Here is an 18,863-nt window from a genome sequence, read left to right as displayed (position 1 = left end):
GTGGAAAAAATGACACACAAACGCACACATTCACAAACGCGTTACAAAATACGCAAAACCGAATCGGTGCAGGAGACCCCGTTGGGTGCAACACCAACCAGCAAACGTGCCGCCAGCAAGAAACGCTTCTCTATGCGCAAATCACGTTCACTTGACGCGGAAGCATACACGCTGGCCTGCGTACAATCGCCGCTCTGGGCGACATTAACAAATGCCCGTACAATCAATGAAATCCTACAGGACGATTACTAAAAGAGGAGGCAGCGCAGCAAGCGGGTGTTGAATAAAAAAGCAACCAAACTACACAAATAGAATAAAAAAATGGTGGCGAAAGTTTTGCCTGTCTGCCGTGAATGAGCAGATATCCAGATAAAGCCAATAGCCGTAAAAAAGCACGCCCATTTGGATATACACCCCCAACCCTCATCATAAACCTCTTAAATCGAGAAGGAATTTGCAATTAATTTGGAGAAATGAAAAAAGCGGAGAGGCGGTCCACTCAAAGAGTGTGAGTAGTGTAAAAAATATGTAATTCAGCAAAAATCCGCGCGCCTAAAGAGGCGAAAGCAGACTTATTAAAAATTTATTGTTTTCTGTGTTGATATTAAATAAATTGAATATTGAATATTGAAAAATTTGCAATGTATTGGTAATAAAATTGAGTAGTATAGTCTAAAAGTAATTTAAGAACAAATGTACTAAAGAATTTACTAACTAAATTTGTACTATATAATTTGCAAAAGTTGATGTTAATTTAAATTTATAGTAAATTAATGAACAAGTGGAACATGAAAAATATGAGTGAAAAAATTAATAAAAACCATTTTCGCAGCTGAAATCCCAACTTAATACTAGACAACGGTGTTTTATTGAAAACAATATTTTAAAAAGGCAGTGATTTGGATACACGTAGAGAGAAATATTTTAATTTTAGCTAAAATATGTTTTTCAGCTGAACTATCCTTAAGTTTTACTTGTGAAATATCTTAACCGTATAAGTAAATGGTTGTAGGAAAGAAAAGAAGCATGCTTGATATTACATAGTAGAAATTTCTTTAAAGCAGTACGTATTGCTTTAATTCGAAGAGTATTGCCCCTAATAGAAGATCACATAACTAACCCAAAAACTGAAGAGAACTCTAAACCCAAGCATATCGTTGTAGATTTCAAAAACTTCATACATTTTGCTACTTATAAGCGATCATTTGTAGAAGTTCTAACCAAGACTCTACTAACTTAAGAGCAAATTCTAACATTTAGACAATAAAATTGTTTTAAAAAATCAATGCAGTCAAACCACATCACTTTCAGACTCTTAAAAATTAGAAAGGATATCGATTTCGATGTAAATATATGACCCCGGTAAGCTTTTTCAACTCCCACTTTTATTTTTTTTATTTGTTTTTTTGATTCTATAAATATAGGGTTACACATAGAACTACAAATTTTCCAAAAACCAAAGAAAAGTGAATTGTAGAACCAAACTGTGTTTAAAAGCTGTAAGAAGGTGAGCTAACAAGCTTTTATACACAACCAAACTTTGCACTTTAAAAAGCTTTTCATCGTCCTTGGAGCTTTCATAATGTTACATGAGCTTTTTGTTCCCTAAAGCTTTGAAAAAGCTCATTAAACTTTTTCCACTTAACTTTTTGCGAGTTGCCAGTAACTGCGTAGAACGACAAATGTTAAAAATGACAGCTTTTACAAGAATTTACATTTTGTATACCATGATACTGTTTTTCATGTTCTCAAACCTCACCAAGCTGTCATTTTTAGCATTTGTCGCTCTGTACAGTTGCTCTGTACACGTTATAGACACGAGTAACATATAAAGGTGTGAGAAGACGCGTGAAACTGCATATATTTTGGAAAAATTAAGTAGAAAATCGAAATGCTATCAAATTGTAAAAAAAACAATCTGTGGATTTGCCAAAATCACTTTCAAAGATAGTCAAGTTAAAGAGGAAACAATATAAAAGAAATTTTGTTTCATGTACAATAAGTCCTATGAATTCATCGAGTTTGGAAAGCAGTAAGTTCGGAGTTTTGTGCTGGTAGACTTCAAATAGTTGAGAAAATATATAATTTTACAGTCACATTGACGAAGCCTAAAGGGTACTCTCAAAAGAAGAGATAACATGGCACAATTGGCCAATTTTTATACCCCGAACAAGATCTAAAGTTCAGCACGAAGTTTGTAACAACCAGTAGGGAAAGTCGAAGACCCTAAAAAGTACATATATATAAATTATTAGCGAGATATGCTGAGTTTGAGTTTAGCATTAGAAATATCGTTCTAAAATCTCACAAATATCTTTTTCTCCTCAAGAAGTTGATCAATAGTCAGAATCACCGATATTAGACGACTATAAGATATACTGGTCTGGCAGTGAACGAGGGCAAGACGAAATATCTCCTGTCATCAAACAAACAGTCGTCGCACTCGCGACTTGGCACTCACGTCACTGTTGACAGTCATAACTTTGAAGTTGTAGATAATTTCGTCTATCTTGGAACCAGCGTAAACACCACCAACAATGTCAGCCTAGAAATCCAACGCAGGATAACTCTTGCCAACAGGTGCTACTTCGGACTGAGTAGGCAATTGAGAAGCAAAGTCCTCTCTCGACAGACAAAAACCAAACTCTATAAGTTTCTCATAATTCCCGTCCTGCTATATGGTGCAGAGGCTTGGACGATGTCAACAGCGGATGAGTCGACGTTGCGAGTTTTCGAGAGAAAAATTCTGCGAAAGATTTATGGTCCTTTGTATATATTTATAGTTTTATTTTAGTATCTCATTACAATTCACCTCTTTCACTTAACACCGAATATACCAAACAGTTTGCTCTTTTACAAATCTTCACACTTTCTCTAAGTAACACTTAGCACACTTTAGTTCTCCTTTCGCTTCTTAATATTCTGATTCTCGCTGCTTTCATCCATGCTAGACTTCGAATGCGACTTTCGTTTATTCGAGCGCCCGCCATTGGAACCATTAACGCGTCCAGCCGTTATGGAATTCTGTGATTGCAAAGCGATACCAACCGCTTGGCAGCTATTAGACGAACTTGAGGCTGAACTAGTAACATCTACAACTTCTAACTGTTCCATTTTGATGGGACGGATAGACATTGCGCTTGGCGCTATCATCAAGAGACTATTGTTACGCTGGGCGTTAGGCATCAACGCATTACCGACGCGTTCACACTTCAACTGGAATTGCTTGACCTGAACTTGACGCAGCGGTGATGCGTTATCACGTACCGTAGACTCATGGTGTCCATTCAACCTATGCCTGTCATTATTGTTTAACTCATTACTGATGTGCGATTCGCGACAATTCGACGTTTGTTGCTGTTGTTGTTCTTCCTCCTGCTGCTTTTGCCATTCCAGGACACCAGTGAGCAGTTTGATATATTTAATAGCCATACGAAGTATTTCGTTCTTGGAGAGCTTCTTGTCTGGCGGATGTGTGGGCACCAGCTTGCGTAACTCGGCAAAGGCGCCAGAGACATTCTGTTGACGCCAACGTTCGCGTGTATTGGTGAAGACCTTACGTACTGGACCGCCGCTTATGGTTGGACCATTCTTCAAAATATTGCTGTTATTCGGTGGAGAATTGGTTTGACGCGGCGGCTGGAGTATATTCATGTTGCGCGGCGAAGTGGAGTGCGAGCGCGAGGCTAAATAAAGAGGTGACGAACAGTTTACTACTTGAAACAATATATAACTTGCATGTCAACAATTTTTTTTAACACCGTAGTATTCTTAAAATCTTTACTAGAAACTCACCATCCCCCTGACTACCATTCGAAAGCACACAATTGCGAAATTCTTCGTCATCCTCCTCAGTGTCGTTGAGTGAAAAATCCGACAGATCACCGTCGGATATGGACTCAGTTTTGGGATGTAGATAAGCTGCTTGTGCCGCTGGTAAACGCACCAATGCTGGTGGATTGCCGTTTGTGGCGCTGATACGCAAACCATTAGGCAAGACTGCTGGCACCAGATCTCCAACGGCATTACCAGCGCCCGTCTTGGGCGAAGTTGATCTTGAACCTGTAGCTCTGGGCGAAGAATTTTCCATCTTGCAGCTTCTTAGACTGTTACTTATATCACTTTTATTGGAAGCTGTGGGAATATGGTCCTCTGTCTCTCCCGCAGCTACCCAAACCATTGCAAATAATATTAAAAAAAAACACTTCTTGCACCGTTTAACAATTGCGCGGAATGCTGTGGACCTTACAACTTCAGCAACAAAATCGAAATGTCATACAGACACTTTTGTGTGTATTTTGGAAAGAAATTTTGAGTTGTCTGCCACTGCCACTATCAGTGCCGCTGCATGTGGTGTTAAACCAACCACAACCTTTATTATGGGCGGCGCTAGCATGCATATAGCTAGCAATATGGCAGCGGAAAACGGAAACTACCCTTAAAATGCGTATATGTATTGTTGTTATTGCTTAGAAATGCACAAGAGGAGTGTCCCTTTTGGACTGACTGCAGATAAAATCGTTACTTTTTCTTGTGCTTGAAGAAGTTACTTGTATACATTTTGAGATTTGTTTTTGAAAACCACTTTCGATACAAAAGGAGTTGATAACAGTTTTTAAATGAGATATACAGAAATTTAAAACCTAAAAATGCGAAAAAACCTATATTTAAAGGTTGAACCAACGAATTATGATGATAAGGGAGGAGGAAAAATATTGTGCATACATAAGTAAAAAAGATTAATTTTCAAATTAATCAATATATGTATTATATAATTAAATTAATATTCATTATTTATATAAAATATAGTAAAGTATTAAAATAAATTTTAAATAAATTTCTATAATATTTTCGGAATTGATAAAATATTTGAAATTAGTACATTTTTTTGACTTACCCAATCTAGCGGATGTATCTATACTTCTTAGCGATAAAAACTAGCTGGAGATTTTTGACGGCATTTACGCCACTCTTTAATTACAGTTTTTACTTCGTCCTAACCGGGTAATGCATGTATTTTTCACTTTAACGTGTACCACTTTTTATTTTACAAATGCATTTTAACTTATATTTTTCATGCACTACTTTAATTTCATAGCCTTGCTATAAATTTTTTTAATTTGCTCATATATTTTGCATTTTTTATATTTTTGAAAAAGACTAATTATTATTATTTATTTCTCTTTTTTTTAAAGCACACTTTTCTTTTAATTTTCATATTTACATATTATATTTAAGCACAAAATAATTATTTTATTCTCAAATGCTTTTTAATGCACAAATTTTTTTATATTTTTTTCTGACCTGAACACTAATTTTATTATCGATTTTTTTAACACTTCTTTTAAGAAGCTTTTTTATATATTTTTATTTATTTATACACTCGAAAAATAACCCTTTATTGCCTTTACACTAATTGCCCATTACAACGCTTTTTATATTTTTTCTATTTTAACACATTACACTTTTTGCTAGATTTTTTCTATTTTCATTGCTTTTCTATTTTCATTTTCATTTTTCACACCAACCTTTTTTTATTTTATTTATACACTATGCCTTTTTTTCATTTTTTATTTTTATTTTATACACACCTTTTTATTTTCCACACTGCACTATATTTTATTTAGATACATTGGCATTAATTTTATAACCGATTATTGGCTTTACTATATTAAATGCCCAATTAAATTATATTTTTACTATTTTGGCACCCGCACTACCTTTTTTATGCCTCTCATCGACGGCTTTTTTCATATTTTTATTTATACACTACACTTTTTCACTTACATATATGGGCATTTCTTTTATAACCGATGACCGGCTTTCCTTTATTAAATGCCTACTTAAAAGGCTTCATATTTTTTTTTTTACTCTGCTATTTTATTTTATTTATTTACTTTCATCAAATGATATTTTATTTCATTTAACAGAAATTGCATATTTTTATTTTTCAACTTTTGAGCACTTATTTGCATAAAGCTTTTTTTATATTTTTTTACTTTTTGAACACATGCACTACGCTTTTTTTTATTTATTTTGATAGCTTGATTTTTAATTTAATTTACCACACACTACACTATTTTCATAATTTTTATATTTATTTATTTTATTTTTATTTTTTTCACTTCACTTATAAAATTGCTTTATTTATTATATGTATGCACAATTAATTTTATACATTTTATGTTATTTAAAACTTGTTTGCCATGTTATTGTTTTACATGCATTACCCATGCCTATCAGGGGCTACAGTTATATATTTCAAAGCCACTGTGTATTTCAATAACACATACACTTTTCGTTTTATTTTTGGTTTTTGTTATTGCTACTGCGAGCGCAACGGATTAGCAAACTGTTATGTAGGTCACAAACCAACACAAAATACTACTTTGGCTTTACAACTGTTCACCGTTTGCTTAGTTTTTGTTTCTGCATTTGGCACGAACACCACCAACTGCACGAATACTCACACGAGCCACTTGCCAATTGCTAAATTTTAATTCATTTATTTACTGATTTATATTAAATCATATCTAGGCCTACCAAGCCAATTTTAGTTATTTTATTGTGTTTTTCACGTTACACACACTTTCAACTGTCCACAACCTTTCGTTTGCCTTGTAGTCTCTTGCTGCAATTTGTTCTTGTAACTGTGCACACTCGACTGACGCCACCGCAAATATTTTCATAAGCGAATTTTGCACACAAATTCATAGTTCCACTGAATATTTCACTTTACACTCTTGCACAAACACACAATGCATTGTTTTAAGTCCGAATAATGTATTATTTTGCAAAATTAAACACAATATAAGCAATTTTCACTTTCGGCAATTGGCGGCTAACTTTTTCGTGTGACGCGAAGGAAACTGAAAAGCGAATGAAAGCTTTAACACGGATACAGGGTTGTATGCATGTTTCAAAAAATTTTAATGGAAAAAGTGGTATGCACTGAACATACCTTATATTTGAATAAATTTGAAAATGCTTGTATGCAAGAACAAAATGTAGGAACTTTAAATTTTTAAATAAGTAGCAGGACACACACACACACATTTGGTGATTTACTTTATTTTTATATATTTTGTGTATTTTTATTTATTTTGTTAACAATTATTATTTCTTAGTTAAAATGTCATAAATATAAGTCTCGTTTCACACAGGTAAAGATTAAAACTCAACTTAAAAATATTTAAAAATATAAAATTTTTAAATATAAAAACTGACATTGTCTACAATACTTATAATAAAAAAAATTAAATATAACAAAAGCTATATGAACCCTTTTATAATTGATTTTAACCTCGAATTCAACATTTAAATCATTTTGCATTCTACTATGTCGAAATCTACAATTAAATTTTTAGAAAGCTTAAACGTAGACTAATATAAGATATTAAAAAAGAAAATATTCGCGAAAAGTTGGACATTTCAATAAATAATTATATATGTTTATTTAAGGATGCAAAAATTATGTAATAAAAGCGTGAAATTGGATTTATTTTAAATATAATTTTTTTAATTTATTTTATTTTAATATTATTTTTATTTTTTTTTTTTGTTTTTTTTTGAAAATTATTAAAAACTATGACAAATACAAGAATAAAACCATTAAAATGCATAAAATATTATTATTAAATAATTTCTTATTAATTTATCAATACACAGGCAATCCGCAAAATATTTTTCCAAATTTTAAAAAGTGTGAAATGAGACTTATGCATAAGGAGCCTGAAAAATAAACATCAAAAAAATGCATAACAAACATTTATACTCACTTATTCCATGCATAAATATTTTTTCTAATATATACGCATACACACTCGTCCACATAAATATAATTTGTTTTAACATTATTAATAAACATTTGTAAAGTTTTAACAATTCTCATGCAACTCTGTCAACATGTCACCCTGTGCGCAGCCATAACTGCCGCCTAAGCGCCGTTATGTTTTAGTTTCCTTCGTCGCGTATAAAATTGTCGATTGCTCTGCCGTAAGCTGTGAATAAATTGTGAATTTTTCGTTAAATAACGCGGCGAGTGCGGGTTTTTTGTGAAAATATCGTAGTGCGAATAGTGTTTTAATGAAAGTGTGCAAAAAATTAGTCCGGGCGTTGTTTTTTAGTGTAAAATTCGCGTGTGTAAGTGCTCGTGTGCGCTGCTTGTCCATACAAGCTGGTGCGCAATTAGCGAAAAGTGAAGTGTATAATAAGGAAAGCAATAAAATGGTTGACGAAAAGTAAATTCGAGGTAAGCATAATTGTATTGAAAGCTAAATTTTATTGAAAATGTTTTTAAATAAGAAATAAAGCCAAAATTCACTTTCGCACTTGCTGGCACAGTGCCGAGCGGCTACGTGCAATAGGAAATAGACTTTGTTTCGGTTTGTGCGTAGTGTTGTGCAGAATGCAAGTGCTCTAAAGTATTCTGGAAGACTTGATGAAGCCTTTGAGCTTTAGATTTCCAGTTCCGGCGGTGTTATTGTGTAGAAATAGTTATTTTAAAATCTGGCACTTGTAAATGTGCTCAACAAAAGTTTTAGTGGCGCAGTGAAAGTTTTAGTGCCTCTGACTCTGGTTGATGACGTCGCTATTATTTTATTCAAACTGTTGTGTTGGAAGAATTGTGTTATGCAAACTGTTCGTAAAGCAAATAATGTAAATAACAGACGTTGAATATGTATAAATAAAATAATAAAAAATATTTTTAATCAAATATTTTACTTAATTAAATTTGTAATAATTTCAATTATAGTATTCAAATAATTAACTGAAATTATATAAAACGACAAATAAAAGTTATACAATTTTTACAATAAGGAGGAAAATTTTTAAACAAACAAAATATTGTTAACATCGACTGCACCGTAGTGACAGTACCCTTCACAGTTGTAGAAAATGTAGTGAAGATACCTGTCAAATAAGAAATTTTTCCATACAAGAACTTGACGCCAATCGTTCAGTTTGAATGGCTACATACATACATACATATGTACATACATATGTGCTATAGTGGTCCCATATCTGCGGTTCCAACAAATGCTAAGCTTCTTCGGAAGAAAAAGGCCGGTTCAGAATTTCAAATCAATATCTCGAAAATGCATAAATTATTCAATAGCATATATAGTGACCTTTCTTGTAAAACTAGTTACTTAATGAACACGATTACTTTTCGAAAACATTTTGCTCAGCACTAGGACCAACCCACCGATTTCATGACCACGTATGTACATATATACGGATATTTATATCCATACACATACATACATAAGTACATATATGCATGCGTACTTACTAAACCGCTCATCAGAAATTCATTACCACTCATCATATCACTTACAAATACGATACATATGTATATTAACTACAAATCACACATACACACACCACTCACGTCATATTTACAACTTTACATACATACACATCTCAATATTTCACACCCTCACATTACCGCTTAGATGAGTACCTGCTGCTTGCCTGGGAATCTGCCGCTAATCCTTATCACAGGCCAACAGTCAGCTTTGACGCGCCTCTTACAAATATTTGAAGGGAGAAACCAGCAGCTAAATAGGTGTTAGAAGTGTGTGTTAGCGACGCGTGCTTTTGTTTGTTTTTGGTGTTGCATATACACATACATACATAAATATGTATACCAAATGTAGCGCCACTCCACGGCGCTTGACTTCTGCCGCCTGTCGCGTTTTATCATAATTGTGCCACTAATCGGATTAATAAAAAATATAAATTTATTTACAGTGTCTACAGGATATACATATATAAAAATCAAATTAGTGGTCAGATGAGTGTGTGTATTGCCAAAGGGATGCGTGTGCATGTGACTGGGTTGACCTAAAGGGGAAGAAGTGTGTGTGAACGACGGCTGTTTGCCAATTGCTTTGTCATTTTAGCGCAAGTTTACTGATTTTTTAGTATTTTTTTTGCAGGATATAAAATTCTGTGCATATGAATATACAGTTTTTAGACACGTGTTGGTTTACATTGTCAGTGGCAACACGTGGCGGAAACCGCTAACTTGTGCTAGTCTTTTTAAAAAAATATAATTAAATATTGCTTACAAAAAATATACATTTTTAAATGATTTTTCGAAAAAAGTTGATAGAAAGTATAAAATTAAAAATATTCGATTTTACGTCAATGTAAGAAAAATTAAATAATTTCACGAAAGAAAAAAATTTTGTACAAGTTAAAAAAACTCAAAAACTAGGTTATGTGAATGTTTCTCATAAATTTTGAGGTTATGTGAAAAAAGTCTGCATACAAAAGTTATAGATCATTTCATTACCTACAACATTGCCATATAACGTTTTTCTATAGGACTCGTAGTTTTTGGCGGAAATCGAGATAAACCGTTTTTTAACCCTTAAATATTCGGAGGGTTTCCTTTTCCCGACCTTGGATAACACGTAAATTATTTTTCTGTCAATGTTTGCAATTCTAGCTTTTGCTTCCGATGGGTTTCAATCCACCATTAACTTCTTCCTTTAATATAATATCATTTCCAAGGGCTTCTTAGTCTAAAAAATCAATATTTGAAAGCATTGATTTATTATTCTAAAATTTCTATTAATTGCTATTAATAAACATGCATATTTATTTAACATTGATTTTTCAAAAACAACCTTATCTCATTTCAAAAATAATTCCAAAAATAACCTAATCTAATTTCAAAACACTCTCGAAAATTTGTTATCGCCAACATAATTTCGACCCACTTATGCTTAATCCACAACAGCAGCGCTATCAGTGTTTTCGAACACGCCTCCGCAACCGTCAAACTTACTGTAGGCGCGCATACAATGACCTAACCTCACTTTGTTGTTCACAGTCGTGCTAATCTGAAAGCTGTTATCAACTTTGTCCTTCACTTATCGCAATCGGCTTCTCTCTGCCTCACTATTAGCTGCCTCAACACGCTGTTTGCTGCCGTTTTAAGTCGTTTGCCTTTTCGTCGCCTTCTTTTTTTTCATTTCCACTGATTTGTGTGCACTCAGTCGTATTATCCTTACAATTATTAATTTTTATATGTCCTTATCGCTTTGCTGCCTAACGTCTGGCACGTGTTAATTAACCCGCCGCTGCTGGTTTTACTCCAACAACTGTAATTGTTTGGGTAGAGATTTGCAGCAACCCTTGTAGGCCTTATGTTAACAGTTATGCGCTTAGCGCTCGTGCGGAAGGCGTGACTTGGCTGTGGAAGCCGGATTTGTCACAAGTTCTTTTGCCTTTTACTTGCAAACTTTGTTTCTTTTTCTTTATTAAAAGTTATTGGTGTAATCTATACCTTCTGGGTTACTTGACTTTTATAAGTCGCTGATGAAAAATCGGAAAAAAAAAACATTTTTTGTTACATTTTTTATTCTCATAGTATATATTCTTTGTTTTAAAAGCGTAAAGTGTTATTCATGGGTGATTAAAACCTTGAAGTGCTGATAATTTTCTATCTAAGCTTCAATGAAACTTTGATTCGTTGCTGGCACGGATCGCTTGTGCCTGAACGTGATTTTAGCAGATGTGCATGTATATTTGATTTGATGATGGGTCTACGTGACTCAGTGCTTGTGTTTCGAAAGGCTTTGCGCTAGAACAAGAGAGAGCTGACGTTGAGGTGAAAATATGTGAAGAGATGCTGTGGCAAGCACCTCCTACTGCTCTGACTCACATATTTCAAGGTCGCTTATGTTCATGTGAAGTCTTCGCGCAGGTTATATCATTGGAACGAGTTTTGCCGAGTTCCTGATCACTTCAGTGTCAATTATATGGACCGCTTGTGCTTGAACGCGGTTTTAGAAAACATATTTCTGTTGATAGTGTAGGTCTACATGACTCAGAGTTTGTGTTTCGAAAGGCTTTGCATTAGAGCAAGAAAGAATTGACGTTGAGATGAGAATATGCTAAAAGATGCTGAGGTCATTGCTGAGGTTTCAAGGGCACGCATATTGACGTGAAGCCTCATCAAGTTTCGAATTCGAGTTTTGACGAGTTACTGATCATTTTCAATACTTGTGTTTCGAAAGGCCCAACGCTAGAATAAGAGAGAGCTGTCGTTGAGGTGAAAATATGGCAAAAGATGTTGTAGCAAGCACCTCATACTTCTCCGACTTAAATATTTCAGGGTCGTTCAAGTTGCCGTTCCAGAGTTACGGACAGCTATGGTATCAACTTATTGGCTAGGATTATCTTACTACGGGTCTTTCGAACACGTTCTCATATAAGTCAATGTATCAAAAGTAGTTAAGGAAACTAACTCAACCTGTTCTTTTAGATTACAAAGACTGATATGGATCTGGATCTAATTAGAACTGAAGAAAACTTAGCTTTCGATATGATTTTTTCGGAATTCTTTAGTTAGATTGGAGATGGTATACCAAAATTTACCGAAATCAGAATCTAATCTCATCTCAGCACTTCACACAGTAGTAAATTAATAAATAAAATCAAATAATTGTGCTAAAGTCAAATAATGCAAATCCGATAAGCCTATCGGCGATCACTTAACGGTGGAGAATGTAGGCAACAAAGTGCAAACAATAATTTTATTAATACCAGCAACAACACAGTGAGCAATGAAACTGTTGTAGACTAATAAAAGTAAGATTAATAAAAAGAAAAAAACAAAAATAACAATAATGAACACAATGTTCTACATGAAAATATATGTTGGCCGCTGAACCGGCAACTGCTGGTGGTTGTGCGTTAGGGTTTCGGCGAGGGGAGCATAGCGGCGTCGCGTAGCACGCCACCAAGTCACAAATAAACACAGCAAAAAGTGAAAACAAACTTATCGTTAGCTCCACAGCTGTTGCCTGCCTCCATCGCCAGTTGTGCGACGGCACTTTAGCGAGTACGCGCTGATCTCCAGCGTCAGTTGTTCGAATTAGGTCGATCGAGACGGTTGCTTTACGGAAAGCACAGAAAGTAAACACTGCTAATATTGAGATACAAGGTGACGGGCGCGTGAGCATTATTGTCGCATACACACTGATTACGAAACACGAAATTGCACTCAGAAACACGCAAATAGCTTTAGCTAGAAGCGAAGTGATGTATTTAGTCGCTGGTATATTTGGCGGTATCGCCGCTCTGCTGCTCTTCGCTGCACTCATAATTGTTGTGTTGCGTTTGAAATCACAACTGATCTTTGACATCTACCCCGCAAAGGGTCTCTTCTATCAACTGAAGTATGTAATTGCATTGGTGTTGGTGCGTAGACTGCGTCACCGTGTCTACCACACTAAGGACGAGCTGAACTCACCCGAATATCTGGCACAAATTGATCGCCCACAATCGTTGAGCGATAATCCGCAGAGTTACGATGTGGTCTCTTTCATGGGCGCCAATGGACGCGGTGAAAAGCTGTTCCTGACCTTGGAGCGTCGCCGCCGTGGCGTGTTGAAGGCGTGCATTTATCTCTACTTACCCGAGTTGGGCTTGTATTGCACGCCAAAATTGCCAGACATGCTGCACTTCACAACGGATGGCACACGCGAGAATGACGAATTCAAAGGTTGCGGTTTCCATGTGTATCCCGAATCATCGATGCGTGAATGGCGTATACGTTATGAAGGCGAGCTGCGTCCCGAGTCCACTACCGGCAAGTGTCTATCTGTGCACATGAACTTGCAGTTTACAACGCAGGCGCCATTTTTCTACCATAATCGTGATCTTAGCTCCGCGGTTATTGCGGATTCGGTGGCGCGCGAGGCATGGAATGACGCATTCTATAATTTACTCAAACATGTGCCCGAAATGGTTGAGAAACGTACACACTACGAGCAAAGTGGACGCCTGACGGGTGAGGTTCAGCTGGCCGGCCGCAGTTTTGAACTGCAATTGAGCGGTTTTCGTGATCACAGTTTCGGCACCGAACGCTGTCTATCCAATATCAATCGCTATGTATATGTTGCACTTTTTCTGTCGGACGGCACCAGCTTAATGATCGGCAATCTCAGTCAGCCATCCTTCTTTCTCTCATCCCTCAAAGTGGGTTACGTCTGCACGCTGGAGGGCGTTTATGAGCCGATAACCAGTTGCAATTTTGAGCTTTACTCTTATGGCGAGAAGGGCACACCGCCGCGTCATAAGAATTTCATTGTGAAGACCGCGAAAACGAAGTATTTCGTGCAGATTGAGGAGCAACAGTCGTCAGTGCGCTATGTGGGCGCCGATTGGGTTGCGAAGATCTACAACCAGTTTGTGGCTTGCACCGTCAACGGTATTAAAGGACAAGGTATCACCGAGTATTTATATAGAAATAAAGATGGCGAACGTCCGGAGGCGGTAAATGCAACAGATCCCGAGTGGTTTAGACGTGTGAAGAGCTTTGAACGGAGTTTGAGTAAATGCGAAGAGGATGAGAGCGAGGTCTTCTTCTTTTGAGCTTCGACGAGCGTCAATCGGCTTTTAGGTCGTTAATGTATAGCTCTAAGTGCCCATTTTGTGGTGTAGAAATATTTTTTGTGCCGGCACAATATTCAAACAAGGACTGAAGATACTTTAATTAAGATTTTATCGTGATATTTAAATTACTGGGTGGTACTGTTATTTATAATGATAATTACATGTAGAACATATTTTATATTCTAAGAAATAAAAGTTTTAATAAAACAACTTCATACAAATTTCTCTCTCTCTCTCTCTCGCCAATCGTGGTAAAAGTTTCGTAATTATGGAACCGTAAGTTGGTGGAAAGTTTAATTTTCTATGTAGAATGATGATTTCGGTAGAGTCCTGTCGGTTATATAGTCCTGTTTATTGCAAGGTTTAGGAAAATCATCATCCTCGTTTGCGGTAAGGGTAGTTTTTTGGTTAGAAATCATGTTATAAGTAGGCTAGGAGGAGGACGTCTGATGTGAAAGTGCTTGTCGTAACTATCGTTAGTTCTCTTAGGGTACTAAGATCAAAATCTTATAAAATGAAATCTTCGCAGTGCTCTTATTTGATTCTAGTTGATAAATAATGAAATAAAGGTTCTTAGTGTGGTCATGTATAACTATTTACTTCAACCGGAACGGGTCTACTTTTTTAGACAGACTAACCTTGTTGAAGTCACTAAATCTCTCCTTAAAGATGGCAACAGCTCTCACAGAGGGTTAAATATCAAGACTACTAACTTATTTGCTTTTTCAGAGTATCTTTGAACGCGACCTCTGTCAGTATCAGCTAGATTTGCTTATGCTTCTCATCGATTTTCTTTGACGCCCTCACCTTCTGTATTCTACATACTTTCTTTGAATGAAATAGCTGTAAATCTTATTGTTTACAACTCGAAGTTTTCATTGATTTCTTATTATCGCACCAGTTTCAGTTCTTGATTTATTTTCTCGATAGAGAATTCCCAATGACGTAGACCACTGACAGGGATTTATGGCTAATGCTTTATTGGCTAATCACACAGTTGATTGATAAGGCAATTTTACGAGCGATAATGCCAATATCCGGCAAAAAAACTTAAATACATTTGGTAAAGCTGAAAGCCCATTTGCCAAAGCTTTCGGCCCGAAATAACTGCATTCAGGCCCAGTCTGCACGTAAGGTTTTTAATTTACATTTGAAACACATTTTGCTTGATAATCACATAGTCATATGGTAGCCATGGGTTTCTCCCCATTGTAAATCAACATACATATTTCTAAAATTAATACTGATTACCTTTGCTTATCAATCAAAACAAAAATTGCTGACGTTAGATTAGCCGTGAGATTAAGCAAATTATGCAGGTGCAGTTAATATATCAAGGTGTGGACGTTCGTTAGCTAAAATAGTTTTATAAAGAAGTTTTTTTCAGTACAACTTTGTTTACAGCCAAGGTGTCACCCTTTCATTCACTTACTGACGTATAAATAGCAGTTTAAATAATAATATTGCTGTTTGCTTTCCACTTTGATTAGTAGTTGCAGCTATTATTTATATACATATATGAATAATTGTTCACTACATACATATATATTTATGGTTATATATTGCATTTATTTTCCGGGTTACCTAATGAGTTTCATTATAAACTTATTACATTATTCATTTTAATGAATAAATGCATTTTAATGCATAAATCATGTATTTAAACCCTTTTGCTTGTCGTTTTCCTTGATATAAACTTAATTGATTAGTTGGTTGAGAATTTCAGTGCTTTTCACATAAGTTAAACGAAAACTTATCACAATATGTATATAAAAACAAAATATCGCTCTGAAAATTTGCACGCGTGCTTTTCTAACCAAAAAGCTGCTCATTTGCCGGAACGACCGAGATCGGACCACTATAGCATATAGCTGCCATACAAACTGAACAATCGGAATAAAGTGCTTGTATGGAAAACTTTTTCATTTGATGAGTTATCGTCTTGGCAGGGACTATTGCCTAAAGCAATGCTGCAGTCTCCGAGAAAATTGTTTGGATCGGTTCACTATAGCATATAGCTGTCATACAAACTGACCAAGCAAAATTCTTGTCAGTAATCTTTTGTGTTTGTGAGTGTGAACAGTATTATAGGGTGCAACCGAAGTTAATGTTATTTCTTGTCTTTAGAACAACCCTTCAAAAGTAAATCTACATCGATATTAGGGTTGCTGCAAACTTTTAGAAGATTAAATAAAAATATTCGACTTTTTTTGCATATATGAAATTTATTTTCTTTTAATTCGTTTACATAAAGCATAAATATAAATATTTTAAACATTTCATATTTTGAATATTTTTTTTTTGTTTATGAGCATGCATTTTTTAACCGAGATAATTCAAAATTATATTTTACTAAGAATTTTAAGTTTTAATATTTTTATTTAATATATTTTCTTGACAGGGATGTTGCTACGAATGGTGTATGTAATGTATTTATGTATGTATGGCATATATACAAATTTTTTATTTAATATATATAATTATAAGTATTTTATAATATTCATCTTTCGGTTATTATTATTTATTTTACTTAAACATAATATTTTTCTTAAACTAATTTTCATATATTTTATAGTTTTTATGCTTAGCTTAATTAATGATTTATTATTTAATTTTTAAATATTTTTTTATTTAATTTTATTTATTGTTAAAATATTTTTTTATTTTTTTTTTTTATTTTAAAATATTTATGCAAATTTATAATACGTTAATCAGTTAATTTATTTTTTTAATTATGAACTATTTATTTAAATTTAATTAATTATTTTGTTATTTACTTTTATGTTATTTTATATTTGTACATCTAAAAAATATTATTATTTAAGTAAAAAAAAATATATTTATTTCATTATGATTTTCTTAATTTTTTTTGTAATAATTTAATAATTTAATTTTTTTTTACCTTTTTTTAATCTTGATTTCAGATATTAAAATTTTATTTAATTTATAAATTTATTTTGTTTAACATTCTTTATAACTTTTATTGCTTCTAATTTGTTTAAATTACTTAATTTTAGATTTTATTCTTAAACTATTTTTTTTTACTTAGTTTTAATTTTTTGAAATTTATTTTATAACTTTTATAATTTTTTAATTTGAAATTTTCGGTAATTTAAAATTAAATTAAACTTATTAATCTAATTATACATACCATTATTAATATTTTTTAATTATAGTTTTGTAGATTAAATTAAAAAATAAATTAGCAAAAAATAATTATGTAATAAATTATTTCATTTTGTTTTACATTTTATTTTGATTTTAAATAACTTTTCTTGTTTTTTAATTGTTTTAATTATCTAATTTTATTTTTTCATTTTGTTGTTATTTTACATATGTAAATGCAGTTTATATATTTTTTTTAATTTTTTAATATTTAGTTGATAATTTTTTTGTTTATCCCGTTTTCTTATTTAAAAAATTTGTAAATAAAAATTAATTTTTTTTTAAATTAAAATTATTAATTTTATTAAATTAAGATTTTAATTAAATTAAATTATTATGAGTTATTGAATTAATTTTGTTAAATTAAGGATTTTAATTTACAAAAATTTAAATTAAAAAAAATTTAATTAAAATAAAATATATAAAAAAATAATTATTTAAAAAGTATAAAAAATAATTTAATTAAGATATAATTAATAATTAAATTAATTTTTAAATTAAAAATATAATTATTAATTAAATTAATTAATAATTGAATTAATTTTTAATTTTTTTAATTATTAATTATTTTAAATTAATTTAATTATTAATTATATTTTAATTAAATATTTTTTTTACTTTTTAAATAATTATTTTTTATATATTTTATTGTCTTTAATTTTTTTAATTATTTCATTATATTAATTTAATTATTAATACATATGTATATAATAGATTTTTTTTACTAAAACACATTATAAAACTATAAAATATTTTTATTTATTAATTTTTTTATATATTACATATAATGCAGGCGATTTAAACTATATTTCTTGTAATAGATATTTTTTATATTTTTCACACACACACTAACTACAAAATTATAGCTTGCATTGACATGTTTTTCTAAGAATTGTTTTTTTTTTATTTTTGGCCATTAGTAAGATTTCTTATACAATTGGTTCTAAATTAATTTTAAATATATGTATATATTTTGACATATAACTTATTTTCTAAAATTATGGAATGTTTATATTCCATTTTTCAAGTATTAATATTTTATTTTTTTTTCACTATTTTAATTTAATTTAAAAATTTGTTTCTTATATTTTTTGCTTCTAAATTTCAAAGCTGCATATACATACATACATATATCTATAATAATAAAAAATATTATACCGTTTGGGCATCGAGTTCTTACCCGTTAATGCTTTAAATGTTTGAGATCGGTATTCATAGCAATACAATTTTAACCATAATTTGATTAAAAAAAAAAATATACAAAAATTTAAAATTTTTTA

At 32.6% G+C, this 18,863-nt stretch overlaps 3 protein-coding genes across 3 annotated transcripts; 2 read left to right on the top strand and 1 right to left on the bottom strand.

The window, feature by feature from the left end:
- Nucleotides 1-9: 9 nt before the first annotated feature.
- Nucleotides 10-851, top strand: LOC109579959 (uncharacterized). Its single transcript, XM_019992425.3, has one exon. The coding sequence runs from the start codon at nt 10-12 to the stop codon at nt 250-252; it is 243 nt and encodes an 80-aa protein (XP_019847984.3). The 3' UTR covers nt 253-851.
- Nucleotides 852-2,748: 1,897 nt separating this feature from the next.
- LOC105232230 (uncharacterized) lies at nt 2,749-4,289 on the bottom strand. Its single transcript, XM_011213861.4, has 2 exons — nt 3,796-4,289; nt 2,749-3,686 (listed from the first exon to the last, which is right to left on the bottom strand). The coding sequence occupies exons 1-2, from the start codon at nt 4,178-4,180 to the stop codon at nt 2,896-2,898; spliced, it is 1,176 nt and encodes a 391-aa protein (XP_011212163.4). The 5' UTR covers nt 4,181-4,289; the 3' UTR covers nt 2,749-2,895.
- Nucleotides 4,290-12,836: 8,547 nt separating this feature from the next.
- Nucleotides 12,837-14,628, top strand: LOC105232060 (uncharacterized). Its single transcript, XM_049455947.1, has one exon. It carries the CDS (start codon nt 13,063-13,065, stop codon nt 14,395-14,397), a length of 1,335 nt encoding a protein of 444 aa, XP_049311904.1. The 5' UTR covers nt 12,837-13,062; the 3' UTR covers nt 14,398-14,628.
- The last annotated feature ends 4,235 nt before the right edge of the window (nt 14,629-18,863 follow it).

This window comes from Bactrocera dorsalis, chromosome 4 (genome assembly GCF_023373825.1).
Source record: "Bactrocera dorsalis isolate Fly_Bdor chromosome 4, ASM2337382v1, whole genome shotgun sequence".
Lineage (NCBI taxonomy): Eukaryota > Metazoa > Arthropoda > Insecta > Diptera > Tephritidae > Bactrocera > Bactrocera dorsalis.
Note: the sequence above shows the minus strand (reverse complement) of the source record. Positions and strands in the feature narration are given on the sequence as shown.